Consider the following 25,856-nt stretch of genomic DNA (forward strand, 5'->3'; position numbering starts at 1 on the left):
CCACTCTGCCTGGTTCCTTCCCTTTCTCTAACCTACCTCTCCCTCAATTAGTCTGAGCCTAGAATCTCAGGTTAGAAAAGAACTCTAGTTGTCTCCTTGTCCAGCTTCCCACTGGATGCTTGAATCCTCTGAAAAATGGCCATCTCTGCTTGGACCTGTCCCACCCACCCCAGCCCAGGGCCAGGCACTCCCGAGGTACTTCTTTTTTAGTCAGTTATATGTTAAGTTTTCCTTTATGTGGAACCAAATATACAGTTAGCTTCCAAACTCTGCAATTCCTAAATCCAGAATGTCCTAAAATCTGGAAGTGTTTCAAGTCCTTTGAGAGTAAATCCAACTCTGAACTGATCGGAAGCTATTTAGCATTATCATTTACACCATCACAAGATTTATTGCAGAAATATCAATATGTTTGTGGATACCAACTGAAATATTACATAAGATATACGTATGACATCAGCTTCCCAAACTCTGAAAAATCATAGTGCTTTGGAAAGGAGATTGTGGATCTATGCCCGCCTCTCTAAAGATATTTATGTATTCTGTCTCAATTTATTTTTTCCAACTGATCTTGGATTAGAGAGGCAAATTAAAGTCTTCTGTTTGCTCACCTGTATTTTCTGTAATTTTAGTTTATAAATGTTTTGCTTTGGTATTTTATATATAGATATCATAACTGACATCCGTATTGTGATTCACATTATGAAGTACCTTTCTTCATCTCTACCTTATGTGATATTAAAATTATGACCACAGCTGGAGCTGGAGCTCAGAGGTAGAATAATTCTTAGCATGCCCAAGGCCCAAGATTCAATCTGCAGCACCAAAAAAGAAAAAAAGAATGAAAAGAACAATGTGACGTGAGCACCTTTTTTTTCTTTTTTTCTTTTTTCAACTTTTCTGAAAACACTTTGTCTTAGTTTTTTTTTTTTTTTTTTTTTTTTTTTTTTAAAGCTGTCACTAGCCAGGCACAGTGGCAAATGTCTGTAATCCCAGTAACTCAGGAGGCTGAGGCAGGAGAATCACAAGTTTGAGGTCAACCTCAGTAATTTAGTGAGGCCCTAAGCAATTTAGGAAGACCTGTCTCAAAATTTAAAAAAAAAAAAAAAAAAAAAAAAAAAAGAGCTAGGGATGTAGCTCAGTAGTAAGGTACCCCTGGTTCAATCTCCAGTACCAAAAAAAAATAAAAAGCTATCACTATGTAATCTGTTTTCTTTGTTTCTATGAATAATTCTCAACTTTTATAAGGTTTTTATTTCTTTTCTAGCTTTTAGTTTATCTTATTTTTGCAGGTACCAGGGATTGAACCCAGAGGAGCTGTACCACTGAGCTATACCCCCAGCCCTGGATATACATTCTTTGGGCAACACTTTTTTTTTTTCTTTAAAGACCTTTTAAGTATCACACCATCTTCTGGCATTGAAAGTCACTGTACAGAACTGAGACCAGCCCGATTTTCTTCCCTCTCAGTGACTTGATCATTTTGCTAGATTATCTTTGATTGACTTCTAGAATGTATCTATAAGGTGACCCTCCTGAGTTAATTTTTTCCCTGATATATGGTATAACGTTTTTGTCATTCTATCTTTATTCTAGCTGTTAATGTTTTGATTTTCTTCTTTGGAGGCTTCAATTTTATATATGTTGAATCCTCTTTGCCTGTACTCTATGTCTATCTTTTTTTTTTTTTTTTTTTTGCGGTGCTGGGGATCGAACCCAGGGCCTCGTGTGTGCAAGGCAAGCACTCTACCAACTGAGCTATCTCCCCAGCCCCTATGTCAATCATTTTTAATCTGCTCTTTTGTTAACTCTTTCCATTCTACTTTGCCTTTCTCATTTCTTTCCCTCGTGTCCATTACTAAATGTTTTTTAAATTATCTGTTATTCAAACTCCTTCTATTTCCTCTTTATTTCCCTGATACTTTGTTCTTCCCAACTCTGCAGCCCCTCCTTCATCTCCTCCCATCATCTCAACAGCTATTTCTTATGTTCTGTTTCTCTTCAACTTTTTATGTTTAAAAAGCTACAAATCTACAGATATGTTGGAAGAATACAATGAGAATCCATATACAGGTTCACCAATTATCATTTTGCCATATCTACTTTTGCTGCCTCAATACACACAATGTATATATGCATTTTCCAAACCATTTTAAAATGAGTTGCCAACACCACGACACCTCATAAAAATTTTAGCCTAAAGTGAAAAAATTCTCCTATATTACCACCATCTTAGTCCATTTGAGCTGCTACAACAAGTTACCATAGAAGGGGTGGCTTATAAGCAACAAAAACTTATTACTTACAGTGCCAGAGAATAGAAAGGCCAAGGCCAAGGCACTGGCACATTTGGGGTCTGATGAGAGTCACATTCTGGTTCACAGATGGCACCTTCTTGCTGTATTTTCTTCCATGGTGGGAGAGGCAAAGCAGCTTTATAAGGTCTTTTTAAGGCCTCAAATTCCATGAAGCCGAGCATGATCCAAGATCCCACCTCCCAATACTTCGGTGATTAGGTTTCAACAAATGAATTTTGGGAGAGACAAAAAACATTTAGATCATAGCAAACACAATACTATTTAATAATAATTCCATAATATCATCTAATATATATTCAAATTTCCAATTACCAAAAGTGTTTTTTAGATGTTTTCAATTCAGTATCCAATCATACATTCATATGGTTGTATCTTTATTCTCTTTTAATCCTGAATAGACCCCCAACAGGTTACATTTAGTTTTTTTAAGAATACATGTCAGCTATTGTAAAATGTCCTGTCATCTAGATGTATCTGGTTGCCTCTTTTATATTTTATTTGTTTTGTTTTCCTACTATTTACATTTCCAATAAATGACCAGCTATTTCTAAAGACTTGGTTAGATTCAGATTAAGCATTTTGACTCTGATGATATTGTATACATTCCATCTGGAGCATGTGAAGTTCAGCTGTCTCGCTATTAGTAATCCCAAATTGGATCACTTGGTTAAGCTGCGTGACTGCCAGTTTTCTCTGATGTAAAGGTATGTACCTTCCCTCTTTAACTACTAATTAACCTATGTGGTGATGCCATGTCACCCTATCAACATCCTATTCACCAATTACATTTCACCCAAGGATTTTAGTATCTATTGATGATCCTGACCTTAAATTAATGATCATATTAAGGGTTAAAAATGGTGATTTAAATTTTTTTTTCTAGCCTTTTCTTCTGTTTTGTGACCTTCCTTCATAGAAACAAGTACTGCATTCACTTTTTTTTTTTTTTTTTTTTTTTTTTTTTTTGAAGGGGATACCAGGGATTGAACTCAGGGGCACTCAACTAATGAGCTACATCCCCAGCCCTATTTTGTATTTTATTTTATGACAGAGTCTCACTGAGTTGCTTAGCACCTCACCATTGCTGAGGCTGGCTTTGAACTCACGATCCTCCTGCCTCAGCCTCCTGAGCCACTGGGATTACAGGCGTGCGCCACTGCATCAGGCTGCATTCACTTTTTAAAATTCAATTGCACAATGCTTGGAGAGTTTTCGTCTACTCCAGGACAAGGTTTTTCAAGTGAGTATTCTTCAGTTGTTGGAAGTCTTTGTTACTCTTTCCTTCTTTCCCCCTTTGGGTCTATTTAATTTGATGTTATGTATCACCCATCACTGAATGGGCAAGTAATTTGCAAGCAGCTCTGCCAGGATAGCCTTCCCAGGGGGCAGAACTTCCCCCATCGCCATCCCCAGACAGACTGCTTCACCCAACACTGCTCCCCTGGGATTCTTTGTGGAGCCCCACATGGGGAGTTAGTGATGGCACAAACTCTTGCCTACTCTTCCCATTCAGAGGTGGGGTCTGTTCCTCTCTTCCTTCAACTCTGAGATGCCCTTAGTAACTTGGTTGGCAAACAAAATGTGCTAAAAAAATGACTGTCACCAATCACCTTGTAATAGACATTTAGGTTGTTCCCAATAGTTCACTATTATAAGCAATGCTGCAGTGAGATCCCTCTGCATAAATTCTGTTTGTGCTCTAATACTTCTTTAGGATAATTTTCTACAAGTAGAATTTCGGGTCAAGGGTAATGGCAATTGGTAATGGCCAATTAAAGATTTTTTTTAAGTGCCTCTGGCTTTAAGTTTATTCAACACAAAATAATCTCCTCCAACTTTACTAAGGTGGATGACCATGTCTACAACCAAATCCACTTCTTATTTTGTTTGCCCCTTTTCTGTAATTAAAAAAAATTTTTTCATGCATATATATATATGGTAATAATGTCCGTCTCATTCTACTGTCCTTCCCATCCCCACCACCCCAACCCTCCCCTCACTCCCCTCTGCATAATCCAAAGTTCCTTCATTCTTCCCTACCCACCCCCCACCCTGATTCAGCATCCATTTATCAGAGAAAATATTCAGCCTTTGGTTTTTTGGAATTGCCTTATTTCACTTAGCAAGATATTCTCTAGTTCCATCCATTTACCTGCAAATGCCATAATTTCCTTCTTTAAGGCTGAGTAATACTCCACTGTGTATATGTACCACATTTTCTTTATCCATTCATCTGTTAAAGGGCATCTAGGTTGTTCCATACTTTAGTTATTGTGAATTGAGCTGATAAACGATGTGACTGCATCACTGTGGTATGCTGATTTTAAGTCCTTTGGGTATAAACCAAGGAGTGGGATAACTGGGTCAAATGGTGGTTCCATTCCAAGTTTTCTTAGGAATCTCCATACCACTTTCCAAAGTGGTTGCAGCAATCTGCAGTCCCACCAACAATGTATGAGTGTACCTTTTTCCCCATATCCTCGACAACACTTATTATTGCTTGTATTCTTGATAATTGCCATTCTGGCTAGAGTGAGATGAAATCTTAAAGCAGTACCGATTTACATTTCTCTAATTGCAAGAGATGATGTACATTTTTTCATATGTTTATTGATTGATTGTATTTCTTCTGCAAAGTGACTGTTCAGTTCCTTAGCCCATTTATTGATTGGGTTATTTGTTTTTTGGTGTTAAGGTGTTTTTTTTTGTTTGTTTGTTTTGCTTTGTTTTTTACAGACTGCATTTTGATTCATTGTACACAAATGGGGTACATCATTTTGTTTCTAAGGTTGTACACGATGTAGGTTTGTACCATTCAAGTAATCATACATGTACATAGGGTAATGATATCTGTCTCATTCCACCATCTTATATCCTGGAGATTAGTACTCTAGCTGAGGTGTGTGTGGTAAAGATTTTTTCCCATTCTGAAGGCTCTCTCTTCACGTTATTGTTTCCTTTGCTGAGAAGAAACTTTTTCATTTGAATCCATCTCATTTATTGATTCTTGATTTTACTTCTTGCACTTTAAGAGTCTCATCAAGGAAGTCAGGTCCTAAACCGACATGATGAAGATTTGGGCCTACGTTTTTTTTCTATTGGCACAGGGTCTCTATTCTAGTGCCTAAGTGTTTGATTCACTTTGGTTGATTTTTGTGCAGGTTTACTTTCATTTGGATTTCCAATTTTCCCAGCACTACTTGTTAAAAAGGCTATCTTTTTTCCAATGTATATTTTTGGCACATTTGTCTAGTATGAGATAACCATATTTATGTGGGTTTGTCTCTGTGTCTCCTGTTTTGTACCATTGGTCTACGTGTCTATTTTGGTGCCAATACCATGCCATTTTTTACAACCAAATTCTCTTCTGAACAGGAGCTCAGCTGCTGCCCCAGACCCAGCTTCAGCTTTCTTGTGTTCAGCAAGAGGACATGGCACTTGTCTGTAGGTATCTCTGCTGGACTCCCTGCTTGCAGGTTCTTGCAGGTCATTCACCCTCCAGACCTTCGGCTAAGCCCTGCCAGGGTGTAGGGAAGGTCTCAGGGGCAGTAGAGGTCATCGTGGACATACATGATACCTTTCTGGTAAGTACCTGTAGCCTTGAGATCAGACAGACCATGTGGCCTTCATGACATGTAGGCCAGGCTCATTCCTGTCTGCCAGCTCCAGGCATAGGAATATGGACATCGTTTTTGGCTACCATCATGCCCTCCTTAAAAAGGGGTTCAGAAGCAGCAGCTTGGTTCTTCTTGGGCACTGACATCATGGTGGCTGCCGGATATGGGAAGATGGTTCCATTTTCTCAAAGCTGAAACTCAAGCCACTATATATATTCACTCAGCCACCACTACCCCCATGAAATTGCGTGATGACATGTTGCTTGAAAGGAGCAGGCCAGGTTCATGTGGAACAAATATGTAATCAGAGGGACTTTTCCAGTCAAATTCTCAGATCTCAAAAAGCAAGGTAACTGGGCTAGGACTGTACCTCAGTGGCACAGCGCTTGCCTAGTATGTGTGGGGCAACTGGGTTCGATCCTCAGCACCATATACAAAAAAATAGATTAAATAAAGGTATTGTGTCCATTTACAACAAAAAAAAATTTTTAAAGCAAGACCCTGTCTCAAAAGAAAAAATAAAAAAAGAACTGGGATGTTGCTCATTGCTTAAGTACCACTGGGTTCCATCCCTGGTACCCCCCTCCATGACAAAAGCAAAGAGGTAGGGAGATAAGATGAGGTGGAACAAAGATCACAGCAAAGGAGCAGAGCAGGTGGGGCATGGAGCCAGGCTGGGTGTGAATACCACGTCTACCACCCAGTTGTGTGGATTGGGCAGATTAAATAATGTCTCTGAGCCTTTCCCTCTTCATCTATAAAACAAGACTAGTTATAGTAACTACCTCATAACATTCTTATGAGGACTAAATAAGAAATTAAATCAGTGTCTGTGTATGTATTCATATAACATAAGAAAGAGCTCACCCTGCCTCCTAAATTTTATGAAATCAGAGTAGATACAGAGGGCACATGGAGAAAAGGAAGGGGGCTTCTTAGAAGAGATTTTCCCATTCTCTGCAAAGGCACATTGCTAGGAACAGAGTTGGTAGGAGAGGAGTAGAAAGAAGGGTGACCAGGGAAAGAAGGTGTTTCCCAAAGGACAAAGGTCACAGCAAGAGGTAGGAGAACTTTGTGATTCTGAGAATAGGCAAAGAGGAACTGTTAGTGGACACTAGATACTAGAATCCAGTTTGTAGATATATTAATGAGATCCCTGCTCTTTTTATTTGTACACTATGATCAATAGACATACCCCAAGGTTGTTCATTAACAGATAACTGACGGACCACTCCCCGCCCCCTTAGGCATCAGCAGATATGTGAATACTGTCTTTCTTTGGCCTCAGGGCCGTGTAAGGTCGCACAGGACATCTGTGTAAATGCCAGGCCTTGCACTGGGTGGGCAAAGCCTGCACAACTGCTTATGTGGCCCCCATCTTCTGCTTTGCATGTCTATCATCTGTCCACCCATGGCCTCATGTGGACCATATGGTCCCCAAGCCAGGATAATGGATTACATGGTTTTTATCCTTCTACAGTGCCCTTACTCAGCTGATGATCGATAGTCCTCCCCAAGCAACTCTGAGGGGAGGGGCAGTTCTCCTGTCTTGCTAGGAGAAGAAAGCAGCCTCCTTTGGGCTCCCTGTCCCGCCACCCTCCAGGCACCACACATCCCCATCAGCCCTCTGCCTTCCCTTCCCTTGAGACCAGTTCAACTCTAGCATCAGGAAATCATTAATGTCAGAGACTAAGAGGGAAATGGCTTTCAAGCACATGCCACCCTGGGCCACAGTATGCATTCTGTGCACTGCACAACTCCAAGAAGCAGCCTCCTTGTGGACCTGATGCAATGGATATGAAACCTGTTGTCCTTCGCTTGTCTACGCAGAATTCCAGAGGCCTCCAAGGCCATTGTCAAAGAGCTGTGAGTTTCAACTAATTCCTCACACCAAGCCAAAAATCTGTCACTATCCCCACCTCATGGTGGTTCACACCCTGGTCCCTTGTATGCCCTGTCGAATCCTAAACACTAAGCCTAATCACCTGTTTCAATAAATAGAAAACTACAAGTGTCTCTGAGGACGGCTCCTGTCCCACCCCTTCAGCAAGGATGGAAGGTGTGAGGCTCAGGCAGCCACGCCTGTCTCTTTCCGCTGAGACACACAGACCCAGTGCAAAAGCAGAGCATCAGGAAATGAGAAAGAAAAGACTGTGCACTCCTGCTTTTTTCTCAGCAATTTCCCAAGCGATGGGGCGCCTCAGGCACAGAGTAGTGTCCAAAGCAGGGAGCTTTCCCTGTAGGGCAAGAGTCTCCAAGCTTCCAAGAGCCCGTCTGCCACCCCAGCAGGTTCTCTCCCAAGTAAGCACTGCATTGCAGGGGATGTCAGTGTTCCCCCGGGGACCCGCACAGTCCAGGGGATAAGACACAGACAAGAAGGACACAACATCCTTGTCTGCCAAGAGGAAGGTCATGGACGCATCCTGTCCTGGAGGCCAGTAATACCACCTGCCCCTACCCTGTCCCACAGCCCCTTAGGCTATACTACCTCCATTCAGGAACCAAAGGAAACACAACAAATGGCAACCTGCTGGGCATGGGGAGGACACCTTCCCCAACTGACTCAGCTGGAAACAGGGGCCACAGGGAAGACACAAGGCTGGCCCTGGGTTGGTGCTGGCCCAGGAATGGTTCCCAGGGACAGAATACTGTAAGCCATGCTCAGTGGAGGGCAAAGAAGAGAAAAAGGCCCTCAGTCCCAACAGCAGCCAAGTGGTAAGGGAGGTGTTTAAGTGGCATCTGAAGCATCAGAGGTCAGGGCACTTGGGAGGGGAGGCGAGGCCAGGCAGATAAGGCTCTGGGCTCTCTTCCCTGTGGAGTCACACCAGGGAAACGGCTCCACAAGTTGCATCATCTTCCTATTTGCCCAGAGCTACATTTTGCCCAGAAACTCTGTCCCAAGAGGTGATTAAAGAAGGCATCCAGCAAGGACTGGACGAGAAAGGGAGGCATCGGGGAACGAGGGTGGTCTTCTGCTGCCTCCCAGGAGGATGGAGGTGCACAACGTGTCTGTTCCCTTCAACTTCTCCCTGCCGCCCAACTTCGGCAAGCGCCCCACAGACCGGGCACTGAGCATCCTCCTGGTGATCATGCTGCTCCTCATCATGCTCTCTTTGGGCTGCACCATGGAGTTCAGCAAGATCAAGACTCACTTGTGGAAGCCTAAGGGGCTGGTCATCGCCATGGTGGCCCAGTATGGCATCATGCCCCTCACTGCTTTTTTGTTGGGGAAGGTCTTCCGGTTGAACAACATTGAGGCACTTGCCATCCTGATTTGTGGCTGCTCACCTGGAGGGAACCTGTCCAACATCTTCAGTCTGGCTGTGAAGGGGGACATGAACCTCAGGTAGGACTAGGGCTGAGGAGGGAGCAGTATGGGACGGAGCCATTGTAGGATGTCACAATGAAGGGGAAGAGCCCGGCTAAAACCAGGAGAGGGTGGGAGGGGGGGCTGTGGATGTTATGGGGAGGGTCATGGCATTTGTTGCTAAGAGCTTATGCTGGGCTTGGGGCAGGGACTGGCATCCACCTTGGTTTAAGCACCAGGCCAAAGGGGCTAAGCTGGTCGAGGATTATTCCAAAACCTCTGCACTCCCAGAGGTATCTCAAGCAGGGCACAAGGATTATCTTAAAGGAGCACTGATTTCCACCAAAGAGCCTCTGAAGAACTGCACCAACCTAACTGGCAGGGGCAAGTTGTTGGCTCTGAAACTGAAGATCTTAAAGGAGGTGCGATAAACATTGCCAGGGAGATCAAGGTGACTTGGAACCAAATAAACCCCTCAAATTCCTGCAGAGCAGATAAGAATTCCAAATGTGTTCCCAAGTATCTGAGCATCTGAGATATCTTCTTTTAAAGATCCATCATCCCAGAAGCCGGGCATGGGGGAGACACACCTCTAATGCCAGAAACTCCACAGGCTGAGGCAGGAGGATATCAAGTTCAAGGTCAACCTCAGATCCTGTCTCAAAATAAAAGAAAACAAAACAAAACAGGGGCTGGAGTTGTGGATCAGTGGTAGAGCACTAACCTAGCACATATGAGGCACTGGTTTGCGCCTCAGTACTGCATATAAGTAAAAAATAATAATAAAGGAAATGTGTCCATCTACAACTAAAAATATTTTTTGAAAAAACAAAAAGGGCTGGGGATGTAACTCAGTGGGAGAGCACCTCTGGGTTCAATCCGCAGAACCAAAAAAGTAAGAAAAGAAAAGGAAAAAGAGAAGAGAAGAGAAGAGAAGAGAAGAGAAGAGAAGAGAAGAGAAGAGAAGAGAAGAGAAGAGACGAGAAAAGCCCTCATCCCCCTATCTGATGAACTGACACTTTCAGGCAAAGGCACAACCAGGTATGGTGGAATGTGACTTCCCAGTGCCTGCCCAGGTTGTGCCAGTCTCCACCTCAGCCTCACTGGTACGGGAAGACAAGTAGCACTGAACAGAAGTCAGCAGGGCCCTCTCTTAGAAGGCACAGGGGGCTGGCTGAGTACCTGCCCTTCCAAACAGATGGAACTCTAGTCTTTAAGCACCTTCCAGAGGAGGCCATCTCAGACCAGCAGCTTGTGCTGGGCCAAAGAAGCTCAGTAGCAGAAGCTCTTCTCTTTTATCTGAGTCTGAGTCTCAAGCCAGTTCCCTCTGATTCAGTCCTCAGTGGAGACATCGTACAATGCCAGGTAAAACAGCCAAATTCAGCGTCCACCTGCTTGTGTCTGTGAGCACCCTGCCCTTGACTGAACTTTACTAAGAAAACTAACCAAGATGGGCTGGGGTACAGCTCAGTGGTAGAGCTCTTGCTGAGCATACGTGAGGCCCTGGGTTCAATCCCCACTACCAAAACCAAAAAGACTAACCAAGGAAAGAATTTCCCCCAGGAAATGCAGAGTGACACTAGGACAGTTGTTTTTGTATTTTTGTTGCTGTGCTGGCAATCAAACCCAGGGCTATGTACATGGTAGGCAAGTACCTACTACTGAACTGTCCTCAGCCTATGGAACAGATTTTTAAATTTTATTTATTTATTTTTAGTCATGCTAGGGATTGAACCCCAGGCCTTGGGCATGCTAGGCAAGCACTTTACCACTGAGCTACACCTCCAGCCCTCTTCGGGACATTTTTAAATGAAAAAGCCTAGAGCAAGTTTACCAAGACCTGCACTCTGAGAAGCCCTGGACTCTACACAATTCAGCCCTCCCTGAGATAGTGGATAGGGAGAGAGACAGAGGGGATTCCGCTTGTACAAGGTTCCCTTGGGAATATATTTCGATGTTCAACAACCTCACAATGAGGAAATTCTTCCCTCTGCCTAATGCAAACCTTCTTGCTGCAAAAACAAGCCAATGGTCTTTGATCTGGCCTATGAACAAAACCTACTCCAACTTCTGTGTCCCAAGAAACCCAGACTATACCTTAAGTACCTTAGAAAGAATGCAAAAATCAGATGTGGAAAGGACTGCTCAGAGGGATTTATGTAACTATGGGAGATGCAGAGGTGATGGTATGAAAGACAAGGGATGGGTTTTTAAAATGTGAGTGAACAGATATCCCAGCCTCATCAGCCAGTGGATGCTAATGAGGCCTTTCCAACAAGACCTGCACTTCTGTGACTTGAGAGCCCCACCAGGACAAGCCTCCAGTGACTCAAGAACATGATCCCTTCTGCTTATCCTGCTCAGCCTCCTTGTCCAGGCACCTAGAGACTGTCACTTCTCCCTAGACCCCAGGAGAGATAACACTCCACTGGGACTGCCATTTTCTGTCATAAAGTCCCTTACCCATAAACAAACCTCACATGCCCGTTAAACCCTGCCTTAGACCCCACTGGTGGAGCATGAATCTTGCCATCTGTGATTATGTGCTACGAGACTTCAAATTTCAATTTGAGTTCATCTGGGACAAATCGTTACATATTTTATAATGACAGTGATAGTAATAATAAAATAAAAATCTGCACTAAACACTGGGTAAATACATGAGATCCTCAGTGCCTGGATGGGGCTGCTGTAACTGGCCACCTATGAAGATGAAAAAACTTCAGTCTTAGAGAAGCTAATACCTTTACTGAAAGTCCAGCCTGTGCTCTGGTTCAAATATCTTCAGGGCTAGCATGTCTATAAAAAGGATGGCTGTTGACCTGCCAGCCTCAAAGGCTCAGGCCCCTCTGCTGAGATGTAAGCCTGTGGGAACTAGGCCTACTGCTGTCACAGCTTCCTGCTTTACTAAAGAAGGTAGAATCTCCATTTTAACATGGAATCTCCAAATTTTTAAACATCAGCAACTTATTCAAATTTGTCTGAAAGATTGTACAAACTAAACAATGTGTGTCTAAGGACCAGATGTAGCTTCAAAGCCAATTTGAGAGCACTCCCTCAGCACAACACTACTATGTCCCCCTTAGAGTCAGGAGAAATCAGTAAGACACTGATTTCAGTTTACTTATGAGGAAGCAGAAGTCTGGAAAACTGCCATAGGTTTCCCCCAAATTGTGGGAAATTTGTGTCTAGAACCAGCTCAGGGATCTCTCCAGTTATTCTGCCTCCTGCTGGAGTGAGTCTTACGCAGCCTGCTATCACGAGAGGCCAGGCCACCAGGCAGATTCCTTGAGACAGTTCCTTCTTAGAGGTCACAGAGGCAAGAGAAAATGCCCTCCAAGTTGAAGTGAACTTGGTTTGTCCAGTACAGAGAACAGAATGCCAGCAGGAACTGATCTCTTTTGACTGTCCTTGCTGTCCCTCAAGCTTAACTGCTTCCCTCATCCCACAGGGCCCACAGTGGAGATTAGAGAAATGGCAGTAGGGCAGCAGGCTTGGACAAAAGCCAAGGATTCCCACAGGTCTCCCCACATGAGGTAGGAAGACTAACCAGGACAACATGGAAGCCACTGGGGTTCCTGAAAGTTTCTCTCTTCATCCTAGGACTGGTGGGTTCCCTTACATTTCCCTCAGCTTCTGCCTCTGAGCTCTCCATTTGAGCTCTCAGGAGCTCAAAACCAGATTCTTGAACATGGTGTACAGATGTACAAAGCAGGGACCATGCAGTGTTTTGAGAGCTTAAGCAGGAAGGAAAAAGGAAAAACCAAATGTACCTTTTCCTCAAGAGGCAGCCAGTCCACAATGTTATCATTGTGGAAACTACAGTCTGGAAGTTATCTCTTATCCGTGTCCCTCAAGGTAAACTGAGGATCACAACAGCCACAGAAACCAGCAGGTTAGAAGATGGATGTCTCTGACTAGCCACTGTGCACACGGAGGAAGTATCCCAAGGTCTGGGAACATGTCCCTCACACACCCATGAGGATAAGGTACAGCAAGTCCCAGAGCAAACTTCAAAACTGACATGCCAAGCCAAAGTAAGCATGACTTTTCTACTCTAGAACAGCAAAGCAAACATACTAGTTGCAAATTATTCTTTTACAAAAATCAGTAACCAGCACTGAAGTCCCCGCATGCCCCTCCCCCATTTCATTCTCTTGTTCTCCAAAGGAAACACCGCCTGGGATTTGGTGTTCTGCATTTCCTGGGATCTTTATAAACTATCATCACATGTATACATCCATAATAAAACGTACTGCCATATTTGCATGTTTTAAATTTTATACTGTCATCATTTGACAACTTGTTTTGAGAAACAGGCATGTACGTAAAATAACTACATGCATTTGAACTGCTGTATAACTTTCTTGAGTTGATCTATTCTGTGGTCAGTCATGTCTGCAGATTTCATCCACTCCATCAGTGGAGTCTTGTGGATGGTCCCTTGCTCCCAGATGAGAGCATATGAAATAAAAGCAAGCCTGTTGCTGGGCCATGGACTCAGTTCTTCAGCAAATGTAGTTGCTCCACCTCATACTTCATAAGGATCCCTGTTTCTCCCTATATTTATGTTTGGAATTATCAGACTTTTAAAGTATTGCCAACTCATGAGAATGATTTTAAATTGGATTTCATGGGAGACCTGGCAGCTTTTCATCTATTTACTTATCATTTTTGTATCCTCCCCTGAAAATGTTATGGGCTTTGTTTGTTTATCTGTGGGATTGTTTTAGTGTATTTTTAAATTATCAAAGTCATTTGTATGTGGTGAAACAGTCTATTCACTGCATGGGGCTTATATTTACACTTTGATAATGATATCTTATAGACTGCTTATTCTCATTTAGTCAAATTTACCACTATTTTTTCTTGATCATTTAAATTTCTGGGTTTAAGAAACTGCCTGTTATCTGCAAGGTGACAGGTTCTCTATTTTCTTTGAAAAGTTTAAATTATTGCTTTTTGCGCAGAGATCTTCAAACTGGGATTTATTTTTATGTGTGGGTGATCTATCTTTCCACATGAATAAATTCCCAGCACCACTGAATTTTTCCCAGTAATTATATAATGCCACCTCTCTCATTAAATGTGTTTGTATCTGAAATCTTATTGGTTGATATGGCTAGCCTTGCCCCAGGACCACATTTTCCTAATTACAATCAACTTATGAGTCTCAATATCTGAAATGTTAACTCCCCCTACATTATTTTTTAAACAATTTTTTAGTTGTAGATGAACACAATACCTTTATTTTTTGTGAATTTTTATGTGGTGCTGAGGATTGAGCCCAGTGCCTCACAAGTGCTAGGCAAGTACTCTACCACTGAGTTACAATCCCGGTGCACCCATACATTATTCTTGAAATTGATGCTAGCTACTCTTACCTTTCTACTCCACCTCCCCTACTGGGGATTGAATCCAGGGGCATTTTACTACTGAGAAACATCCCCCCCTTTTTATTTTTTGAAACAGGGCCTCATGGCCTTGAACTCATGAGCTTCAGCCTCCTGAGTTGCTGGGATTAGAGGTGTGTGCAACTGCACTCAGCTGCCTTTTATGTGTTCGCCTGAATTTATCAGTTTTCAAGTCTACCAAAAAATTTTCTGAGTTGGGTACAATGTAATCCCAGCAACTAGGGAGGCTGAGGAGCAGGATTGAGTTTGAGGCCAAACCCAACAATTTAGATCCTGTGTCAAAATAAAAAGTAAAACTAGGAAAAGGACTGGGAACATAACTCAGTGGTGGAGTGCCCAAGTTCAATCCCCAGTACCAACCCAATAAAAATAAAAAATGGGGGAAATTTTGTCTTGATTTGCATTATAGAGAGACCATTTTTACAATAATATTCAATCTTCCCCATCCATGAATATGGCATAGTTTTTCTTTGCCTTGGGCCTTTTTTCATATCTATGAAGTTTTATTTCTTCTATAGATTTTACATCTCGGAAAAAAAAAAAAAAAAACAGATCTTACATCTTCTAGATCTAATTTTTTTGTTTTTGTGAATATAACTAATGGCATTTTTAAAAAATTACCTATTTGTTATTAGTATGTTGGGTCCCATTTTTTAATATTATGAATGTATTTAAAAACTTATGGATTCTCTTACTAGTTACAATGGAAACTTTCCTCTATGAATAATCCTATTATTGGCAAAAAATTAGTTTTCTTCTTTTCCCATCCTTAACATTTCTATTTGTTTTGCTGTGTGAGGACCTATAAATTTATAAAAAGTGAGAATACCGTTTTTTCCTTTTGTTAAATTAAGTCCTTATTTCACCACCAAATATGATGTTTACTGTAGATTCAGGAATTTCCATGTTGTTAGTGTAATAATTAAAAGCACTGAATTTTGTTGTTCTGCATCTATAAAATTTTTCTTTACTCTGAATAATTGGGGCCTCTTCTATTGCCCCACAACCTTCAAATTATTGATTTGCTCCTATTTCTTACATTAGTCCTTCTAATCATACCATATTTTTTTTTTGGGGGGGGGCCTCTACTCCCATGCTACCTATCCCCAAAGACCACTCACGGTCTTACTCCTCAAGAGGTAAAATGCACTTGTTAATCCAAATAATCTGTTGGACAAAGCTACTCCATCTGGCTATTCCCTATCCCTAGGCTCTAAGCCAGATTCAACAAAATTCAGCAACTCTATCAGGTTTCCATGATCTTATGTGATATAGTCAGGGTGATGGGAATCAGCTGTATTCAAAATGGGTTGCGCACAAGGTGAATGCTCAAAGCAAAAAGGTTCTATTATAGATAGGATTGGTATGGTTCCTTTCTCAGTGAAGCATATAGGACTGATGAAGTTGAACAGTCTGAACTCAAATTCTGCCTGTCACTTAACTGAGTTGAGGCTAATCACAACTCATCAGCTTCCCTAAAAGCCAAAAGGAGATAGTATGCTTACTGCTTAAGGAAATGAAGCAGTTTGTAAAGCACTTAGCGCAGTGCCTGGCACACAGCAGACCTTCCTTCCACAAATAGTCTGTTAATGGGCTCTCTCTGCTCTTATGTCTCCCACTCAGCATTGTGATGACCACCTGCTCCACATTCTTTGCCCTGGGTCTGATGCCTCTCCTCTTGTACATCTACTCCAAAGGGATCTATGATGGCAGCCTGCAGGATAAGGTGCCCTATAAAGGCATCATTATATCATTGGTCACGGTTCTCATCCCTTGCACCATAGGAATCATCCTCAAATCCAAACGGCCAAAATACGTACCCTATATCACGAAGGTAAGAACGTGGGAGCCCTATCTTAGAGAGCAACATGGGAAGGAAACGATAACACCACAAAAAGCTACTTATGGAGTAAAGCAGTTTATTTCAGCTCACACTTCTGGAGGCTCAAGTCCAAGATCAGGTAGTTCTTGTCCTCCAGTGAGGGTAGATGGTCATTGGCAGGAATAATGTTGGAGCAAGTGCTTACATCTTTGAGACGGGAAGAATGTGGGTGTGGAAGAGAGCACACACATAAGCACGGTGCCAGGTTCCCAGTCCCCTTCAAGAGTATGATCCCAAGGACCTAAGGAACGCCCATAAACCCTACCTCTGTATGTCCACAGCACTTCCCATTCATGCCACCCTAGGAACCAAGCCTATCACACATGGACCTCAGGGAAACATTTACGCAAACCACATCAGTTTCCTTAATTAGAAGAAAAAAAAAAAAAAACAAAATAAAACCACCGCTGCAGTGGCATACACACCTGTAATTCCAGCAGGTTGGGAGGCTGAGGCATGAGGACTGCAAGTTCAGAGCCAGCCCCAGCAACTTAGCAAGACTGTGCCCCAAAATAAAAAATAAATAAGGCTGAGGATGTGGCTCAGTAGTTAAGCAGCTCTGGGTTCAATCCCTGGTACAAAAAAAAAAAAAGCTTGGTACTCCCAATATTTCATGGGATCATAAGGTGCCCAAGAATACATTTGAAGTAAGAGGGGAAAAAAGTGTAAGACATAACCATTATTTTTTAATGTTTTCAGTTGTTGATGGACCTTTATAAATACATGTGGTGCTAAGTATCAAACCCAATGCCTCACCCATGCGAGGCGAGTGCTCTACCACTGAGCCATGCCCCAGCCCCCATAACCATTACTTTAATGTTTACATTATGCTCCTCTCACCAGATGCTAGGAGCATCTGAGGACAGTCTTCATAGTTTGATATTTGTACAAAGTGACATGAGAGAAATAAGGCCCAACAACTGCATAACAGGTATTGGCAGAACATAAGGAGACACAATTTTTGAGAGGTGGGGGTAGTCAGAGGCTTCTTGGAGGAGAGAGGTTTGAGCCAGACCATAAAGAATAAGTAGGTGCTTGCTAAGATTGGGAGAAGTCTGAATAGAGTTCAGAGGGCACCGAGGCAAACTTGACTGACTTAAACAGCAAAGGGTGCCAGGTGGTGATGTACTCCCAGCATTTCAGGAATGGAATGGAACGAAGAGTGAAGTGAGTAAAACTTCAGAGAATATATAGTATTGTGGTCACAGAACACACAAAAGGAATCTCAGAATCTACAATCTTGAAAGCACAGCTGTGGGCCTCCACCAACATTTTTAATCTTGGTTCCCATCAGCCTCCCCTCTGGTTCATTTTTCATCCCCAAAACCTGCAGATCATTCTGGTCCTCAGGGAGAACTATGCCTTCCCACATCCTTGGGACCTGTTCTGTCTGTCCCTATATCTAAGCTTAGGGGTGGTCTACAGCACGTGCAGCTTGGAAGCCAAGGCTTGGCAGCAGGTTTTAGCCTAGAATATGAAAATCAGGTTGTCAGTTTTTTTCATACTACCAGTCTCATTTTTTGCCCTTGCACTGTGCCCCTACCATGGCCATAGCTCCCCTTCCCACCTGTTGAAAAACATGAAGTGTTTGTTCTTCTATCTCCTGTCCATGGTTGATCACCTGAAGTGAACCTTCCAGGTCCTATCCTCTCTGCCCTTGTTCCTCAGAGGGCCTATTTTATTGATTATACACCCTCCTCTGACACTCTTCCCCTCTCCTCATTTCTCAAACGTCTCTGGTATTGTTTCTTCACAATCAGCTCTGATCAAGGTCCTCATTTCCTCTATCTTTGGGGGGGGGGAGTGGGGGAATCCCTTGCTCAGATATTTTGTAGGACCCAACCTCCCATTCCAATTAAGACCTCCTTTGCTCCTCTTTCCAGCCAGGTTTCAGGAAAGCTCTCCTTCATTCCCATTAATTTACTTCCTCTAGAACACCTTCCATTTCTACTACACTACCACAATCTTCTCACATCTAACCAGACCTCAACAATTAGTCTGTTACCTTCTCTCCTTCGTCTCCCATTCACTCTCAGCATCTTAGTGATCACCTGGCTCTACTGCCAAGCCCAATGAACATTTCTCAATGCTTTCTTGACCTTTCAACAGAATTTTACACATTTGTCCACTTCCTCATAAAAAGCTTTCTCCCTTGGCTTTGGAGACTGAGCTCTTTTGCTTTCTTACCACCTCCCTTCACTTCTTTTGAGACTCCCTTTAAGTTTCTTTCGTAAGTTACTTGTCTGTATTCAGTCCAAGTCCCCAGGATCTTCCCACCATGAGAGCTGGTCCATCTCAGGTCTAAACTTAATAGGGAATGCAACTAGTGCCTGAACAGTTTAAGCAGATATCTTCGACCAGAATCAGCTATTTGAAGTTGGGTTTATTTCAATTTAAAAGGTCATAGAAGGGTTAAGTGAGCAGCTTTGCACTCACTACATTTTTTATGGGATAGAATGACAAAGGATGAACACAGCCACTTAAAAACAAACTCAGCCTTTGCCTTTTTCTTTCTTTTTTTCTGAGCACTGGGGATTAAACCCAAATTTGAGAAAAGCCTGCTATATATTCCTTTACCTGGAAAATAAGAGTCTTAAACTTACATATACATGTTGATTTTTGGAGCATGTTGAAAGCTGACATCCTTTCATTCTAAAGACTGAAAAACCTGAACACTAATTTCATCATAAATTCACCACTGACATTTTTCAATAGTAATATGCAACCATAAAGAAAATAAACTTTTTTTAACCATGCAACATCTTTATTATGAATGTGTTTAAAAGTACTTCCTTAATACCTCCAGACCCAGGCATAAATAATCATGTGCTTAACATATAGAAAAATGCATAATCATTGCCTAGAGAAGGGAAAACTGTCCCCAATAAGAGCTTAGCCAGGAGGCCAATTCATCTGCTGACCTCCAAGAACATGTAGATGAACGTGATAGACTGACTGACCACCTTCTGCACCTTCAATCACCACCATTCGATAACCCCTCTTCAGGCCCAAAACAGCAGCAAATGTCTTGCCAACAATCATTAAATGTCCAAGATTGTCATCATCTTCTGTAGCAGAAATCTGGGCTATATGTCTCTTGGGTATCACCAGAAAATGTGTTGTTGCTTGAGGGGAAATGTCATGGAAAGCAAGACACTGGTCATCCTCGAAAATTATTTTGGCGGAGATTTCCTTGCGGATGATCTTCCCGAAGATGGTGTCGCTGCCAGGCTGGGCGACCTGAGCCTTGGCGATTTCATCTGCCATCTTGGCCTCCCTCCTGCGCGGTGGCCAGGGGAGAAGTCTAAGAAAATAACTTTTTACAACAAGAACTTTTGATTGTTCCAAGTACATGTTGCCTTTGCAGCACATGTCCATCTTCCTGGGACAAGATGGACTTGCACAGTGCTGATGATGCTACACAAGACATTCCGGAACCTCCTTTTGGTAACTTTGTTCATACCAAATTTGCGAGTCTTGCAAGAGAGCAGGCTTGTTCCTTTATGGTTGCATGTGATTTGGTATTGAAAACTGTACTACCTGGCTCATTCAACTACCTTTTTTCACTAGCTTTTCTTTCCATGACTAGTCATTTCCAGAAGTTATATTCATTTTAAGACAACGAAGTCCCTGCCTATAATGGAGGCTATCTGAGACAAGTATGACAAATTCTACCAAACACTGACAGTAACATAGGAAGGTACACGAGACTTCAAATACAATGACTTTGAAACGATAGTATCCACTTTAAAGGAGGCCTGAATAGTCTCAAGTCCTCAAAACTACAGCTGTTCATTGAAAACCTGCCACCCAGAGCAGGACCAAAAAAGGCCATGTGGATGAGTTTTAGTGTTAAGTTTGTCTTCCAAGTGTACAAACCATTAAGTCTAAAAGTATGCTTTATTTTACCCCCAACCCCTCTCTGTGCTTCCCCATCCCTTCTATCTCCCACAGTGACTTTTCTTCTTGTCCTTGTGTCCAGGGAGGAGCGATCATCACTCTATTAATTGCTGTTGCTGTCACAGCCCTCTCCATCATCAACACAGGCAAGAGCATCATGTATGCCATGACTCCACACCTGCTGACCGTCTCCTCCCTGATGCCTTTTACTGGCTTCCTGCTAGGCTACATTCTTTCTGCTCTCTTCTGTCTCAAAGCACGGTAGGTATTAGTGCCCCTTTCAATTCCTGGCACGGGGAAAAAAATAAAAAAAGATCTGGGCAAAGCATTTTCCTAGCTATATGTTCAAAGGCACCGAAGGAACCAAGAGCCCTGGACTGAGAATATCAAGCAGGGGAAGTACTGAATGGGTTAGAGGCCTAGGTTAAACCCAGACACCAAACGTATCTAATCATCCAAGCACCAACAGCTAATGGCAAAGTACCCCTCCCTCCAGAGTCTAGATTCCACCTCTTAATAAATTCCCTACAAGTTAATGGCCTTGGAAAGCTTCATTGCTAAATGTTCCTCTCTCCTTTCCCACTTTTCCTTCTCTATACCAAGGCTTTGGTCCTGAATAGGGCATAACTGGGTCACAGCTCTACCAAGAGGCACTCAGAGCTGAAGTGGCTGTGGACTTCGGCTACAGTCCCATCCAATTCACAAACACATCTGCTACATGAGAACAATTTTGAGGGCATTGTGTGGGAACACGGACACCCATCTCTACACAGTAGTAGAGGGACTTTCCCTCTTTTCAGCCTTGGGGACAAATGCTTATGAAGGAATCTAATCAGCATCACACCCTCCCACATAAACACAAAACAATTATTTTCAAAATATAATTTAAACGATAATTATCCATTTCAAAAGCCACACTAATTACTATAGATGTAACACAAAAGGCTGTCAATGGGGGCTGGGGTTTTGGCTCAGTGGTAGCACACTCACCTAGCACACATTAGGCCCTGGGTTTGATCCTTAGCGCTACCACAAACATAAAGGTATTGTGCCCACCTACAACTAAAATACATAAATATTTTTAAAAAGACTGTAAATGACCAGTGATGTATATCACAGTGAACGGCCACAATACTGAATGTCATCACAGTAACCTCCCTCATAACAAATGTGCTTTTTAGAAGATATTAAAAAAAAAAAAACTGCGAAATTATCTTCCCAAGAAAGAAAAGGACTGAATCAAATTAGTGTTGTTTCAAAGCTGTCTAAGCCACAAACTTGGAGCTAGAAAAACCCAGGGCATTTCAGATAATTTACCTTCTACTACACCTGCTGAAAGTGTCCTACTGACTTGGCCCAACAAGCCAGCAAATGATACCAATTGACATCTTCTTTTCATCCCTCACCAGCAAGAAAATTGCTCGTATTTAAATTCTGTAATCCGCAAAAGCAGATACGATTTCCATGGTACTCAAAAAAAAACTTCATGAAAAACTTCATGAAAAACTTCATGAATCTTCTAGGCACCATCCTCCACGGGGTTGGATAAGACACATCAATTTGACTTTTCTTAAATGATTGTTCACCCTACACATCTGGTTTCCTTCCATTCTTCCTGCTTTGGACTGCAAAGGGTCCCAGTTTATCTGGGAGTTGGGGAGGGCAACCGAAGTCACACACTCAAGTCCCTTGTGTTATTGTGGTGGTTTTGTCTTCTTCACCTATAGGTGCAGGCGTACCATCAGCATGGAGACAGGATTCCAAAACATTCAACTCTGTTCCACCATCCTCAAGGTGACCTTTCCCCCTCAAGTCATTGGACCACTTTTCTTCTTTCCTCTCCTCTACATGATTTTCCAGCTTGGTGAAGGACTTCTCTTCATTATCATCTTTCGGTGCTATGAAAAAATCAAGCCTCCCAAGGGTAAGTATCAATCCCCTTCAAGGTCTGCTCCCATATTGGAACTGAGTCTTTCAACAAACACAATTCTAACAGGAATTTTAGAATAGGGCTTTATCTCTAGATATCAAGTCACAAAGAAGCAGGTAGCACCAGCATACAAGAGACCTTAAAGAGCCAAAGCTACTTCTGAATGCTCTGCCTGCCTTCTAGCTGAAAGATCAAACTGTGGATGTGCAAAGTTGGGCTTGCTTTATCTAAGCAGGGAGACCATTTATCAGTATAAGAAAATAGGACAGAACTGCCTTGGACAGAGACAGTTCTAAAGTATTAGTTGGGTGGAAAGGTCTCTACTTGAAAGAGTTCAAAAAGTTCCTGTATTTTTTAAGATTGGGTTTTAGCTCCTGGAACCAGGCCAGAATCCTTTGAACCACTGGCACCCCCATGTGGGGAAAACACCTCAAAGCAATGTGGCCCTTATATCCAGAACCCAAAAACAAGTTTTCAACCCTGGTTACACAATAAGTGCAAGCCTGTTAAACAGTAACCATCACAATAAACTTGATTAATACGATTTATACTTTAACCTGATCACTGCTCAATTAACATGGCATCCCTTAAAATGTTCAGTATGTTTCATTACTTCCAAAATGTAATAAAACTTCAAGAAAGCACAGAATCCCTTTCTAGAGTGCATTTTAATCCCAAATGCCACCCCACCCCCATGCTGGGGACTACCCAGGGCCTAATACATGTTAAGCAAACTTATAAACTGACCTATAACCCTGGCCCACAAATGTCTTTTAAACCAGAAATCTACACCTTACTTTGTAATGCATCTCAATTATTTAACCCTCAACATCACTGTGTTTTTCCCAACAACTTAACCCAATTCCTTCGACTGCCTAATTTTTCCCACGGCACTGAAGTCTCTTCAAGGATTTTTTCTTGCCCTGGAGCTTGTGATTTATATGCAAAGAGAAATACCGAATTTTCCCTGGTAAAATTCATATTATATACTAGCAAATGCACATTCTTTCCCTTTGCAATTAGCTTAAGGTATAACCTTTGATTTTCCAACACCCAAAAAGTAAAAGGACTGAGCTAGGATTATGGCTCAGTGGTAGAGCGCTCACCTAGCATGCATGAGGCCCTGGGTTCAATCTTCAGCACCACATAAAAAAAATAAAATAATTGTGTACACCCATAACTAAAACAAAACAAAAACAAAACAAAAAGGACTGATCACACTACAGAACCACATTGTAAGCATTGATTCAAAACTACTGTTGAGTTGTGGAAAAGAATCTTAAGTCTGAAGCTTTTTTTACAATAGCTCAAGAGATTTTTTTGCCCAATAAGATAATCACCTTAACAATCAAAGAATGGAGGGGAGAAACACCTACATAAATGAACTCCAATCTTAAAAGTTTTAGTTCAAGGCAGGACTAGAAATGTCCTTTAATGGGCAATATTCTATAGATCTATATACTCTCAAGACATAAAAAAACAAACTTCCTCACAGTACGCCTAAGACGACAACCCCAGTGGCAATCTCTCTTTGGAGCAAATGGTTCCAAGCAACTTAATTCTCAGAGTAAACAATGTGTCACAGAAAGACCTGTACTCTTGACCCCTGTACCCTTACAGAGATGGGACAAAAAAGAATTCCCTGAAGTTCATCTTCCCTGCCCTGTTATCTCCAGAATGTAAATTATCCTTATTTCCATAAGCTCGCTTCTATTATTTTATGTTTGAAGTTTCCAGAAGTGAAGAGATGAAATCTTGATATTCCACAGGCATTTTATTACTAGTAATGAAGTACCATTAGGAAGATTGAGGAGAAAAGCAAATCTTTGTCCTCAAGAGTTTGAATTATGAGAGGAGGAATTAAATATAAGATGGTAAACATATATAGCAAACCCCAGAAGTATGATGCTATTATTTTCCCAAACAGGTTTATATTATTCTGTTGTACTCCCATCACACCTTTAACCCTTTTGGACTTCACAGACAAAACAAAAATGATCTACACAGCTGCTGCAACTCAAGAAGCAATTCCAGGAGCTCTGGGAAATAGCGCCCACAAAGGGGAAGAGTGCTCCCCTCGCACTGCCTAGCCCTTCCCACAGTAGCCCGGATTCTAGGCAGATGGCAACTCAGGAAACCAGTGTGGTCAACTACAGAGCAACAAAAATGAAACAAATACCAGGTTTGTCTTTCTCTAGCACTTCCCAAGCAACCTCATTTCTTGCAAAGAAGATTCATTTCAGCAAAATCAGGGTTTGGACTGGAGGACAAAGGGACATCTACCCAAGATGCCCCATCTATCCCTTGCTTGTACTTGTTTTTTAAAAAAAAATAAATAAAAGACTTACTCAGTGATTGTAAACTATGAAGGCAAAAACTAATCTGCCCCTTGCCCTGGATCTCTAGAATATTGCCTGATTACCATATAAAACTCCATTTATGGGCTAATGGATAAATAGCGTGTTTTTACCCATTAATCAAATACCCAACTCTTTTTCAAAGGTTTTTGACCCAAAAGGAAATAAATGCGCTAAAGAGTACTACAGAATTAGTATACTACTAAAGTTCTAACCTACAAAACAGAACAGATCCTATTCCGTTCTCTTTGATATCATTTGGATTAAATTTTGTGAGAATAGTCATATATGACGCTGAGCACGCAAAAGTGGACATGATAAAACACAAAAGTAATTAAGGCAAACTCAAAGTAGCATTTGTACTCATAATGAAATGTGCATATTTGAAGGGTATCTAAAGACCACCAGTAGTGACAAGCTGTAACAAGGTAAAGCAAAAAGCAGCATTTCACTAACAATCTATTCCATCAGGTCAGTGGAATGAAGCACCCCAAATAACTTGGAGAGATACTGTGACCTACTGCCAAGAACGGATTCCCAATTCAAACAAAAATCTGAAATACTCAAAAATTTAAAAAATTTTCTCTTCTAAAGATATTTAAGCATTTTGGGTATCATGTGAGAACAAACATTAACAACTAACACTTGCATCTGGCAGAAAACACCTGATTGATTATTCATGGATTTCATACTACTACAATCAGGTCAACTAAAACCATAAACTACTAATCTTAGGGTACATTTATGTAGGATTAAGAGTACTCCCAACAACAGAACGAGAATTACCAATAAGGGTGACTAACATCCTCTTTAAGGTTTATTACCTAGCAATTTTTAAGATTCTACCTGTTCAAATAGCTTCCTCTAATATCTAGCTGATAACATCTGCTAGGATACACAGCTACCTAGAACAAAGAATCGTAAAAACAATTATGTTTAGCTTTTAAGAAAGATTTAAAATAATTGTATCAGAAATATAAACACAATATTAAGGTAATATCATGCCCTCACATAAAGGCTGGTTCTGAAACCTTTTTATAGCATTACATTCACTCTACTCGTGACTTCTCAAGTCATAAAACTTAAAATTCAAACAAATTCCCTTTTTTGGAACATAACCCAATTACCTGC

General features: G+C 41.7%; 2 protein-coding genes across 2 annotated transcripts; one reads left to right on the forward strand and one right to left on the reverse strand.

Annotated features, from left to right (window-relative positions):
• The first annotated feature begins 8,759 nt into the window (after positions 1-8,759).
• Positions 8,760-24,685, forward strand: SLC10A1 (solute carrier family 10 member 1). The gene is made up of 5 exons (XM_079127125.1): positions 8,760-9,281; positions 16,280-16,490; positions 20,521-20,699; positions 22,166-22,362; positions 24,352-24,685. The coding sequence occupies exons 1-5, from the start codon at positions 8,926-8,928 to the stop codon at positions 24,456-24,458; spliced, it is 1,050 nt and encodes a 349-aa protein (XP_078983251.1). The 5' UTR covers positions 8,760-8,925; the 3' UTR covers positions 24,459-24,685.
• LOC306653983 (adenosine 5'-monophosphoramidase HINT1-like) lies at positions 18,335-20,505 on the reverse strand. The gene has a single exon (XM_079127190.1). The coding sequence runs from the start codon at positions 19,914-19,916 to the stop codon at positions 19,431-19,433; it is 486 nt and encodes a 161-aa protein (XP_078983316.1). The 5' UTR covers positions 19,917-20,505; the 3' UTR covers positions 18,335-19,430.
• Positions 24,686-25,856: the final 1,171 nt, after the last annotated feature.

The sequence above is a fragment of the Sciurus vulgaris genome (assembly GCF_902686455.1).
Source record: "Sciurus vulgaris genome assembly, chromosome: 2".
Lineage (NCBI taxonomy): Eukaryota > Metazoa > Chordata > Mammalia > Rodentia > Sciuridae > Sciurus > Sciurus vulgaris.

Excerpts from the sequence above, each read along its gene's own strand:
- SLC10A1 (XM_079127125.1), top strand. The coding sequence starts at position 8,926 with ATGGAGGTGCACAACGTGTCTGTTCCCTTCAACTTCTCCCTGCCGCCC. Across the intron at positions 16,491-20,520 it reads ACGTACCCTATATCACGAAG|GGAGGAGCGATCATCACTCT; the intron begins GTAAGAACGTGG and ends CCTTGTGTCCAG. Across the intron at positions 22,363-24,351 it reads AAAAATCAAGCCTCCCAAGG|ACAAAACAAAAATGATCTAC; the intron begins GTAAGTATCAAT and ends TGGACTTCACAG.
- LOC306653983 (XM_079127190.1), bottom strand. The coding sequence starts at position 19,916 with ATGGACATGTGCTGCAAAGGCAACATGTACTTGGAACAATCAAAAGTT.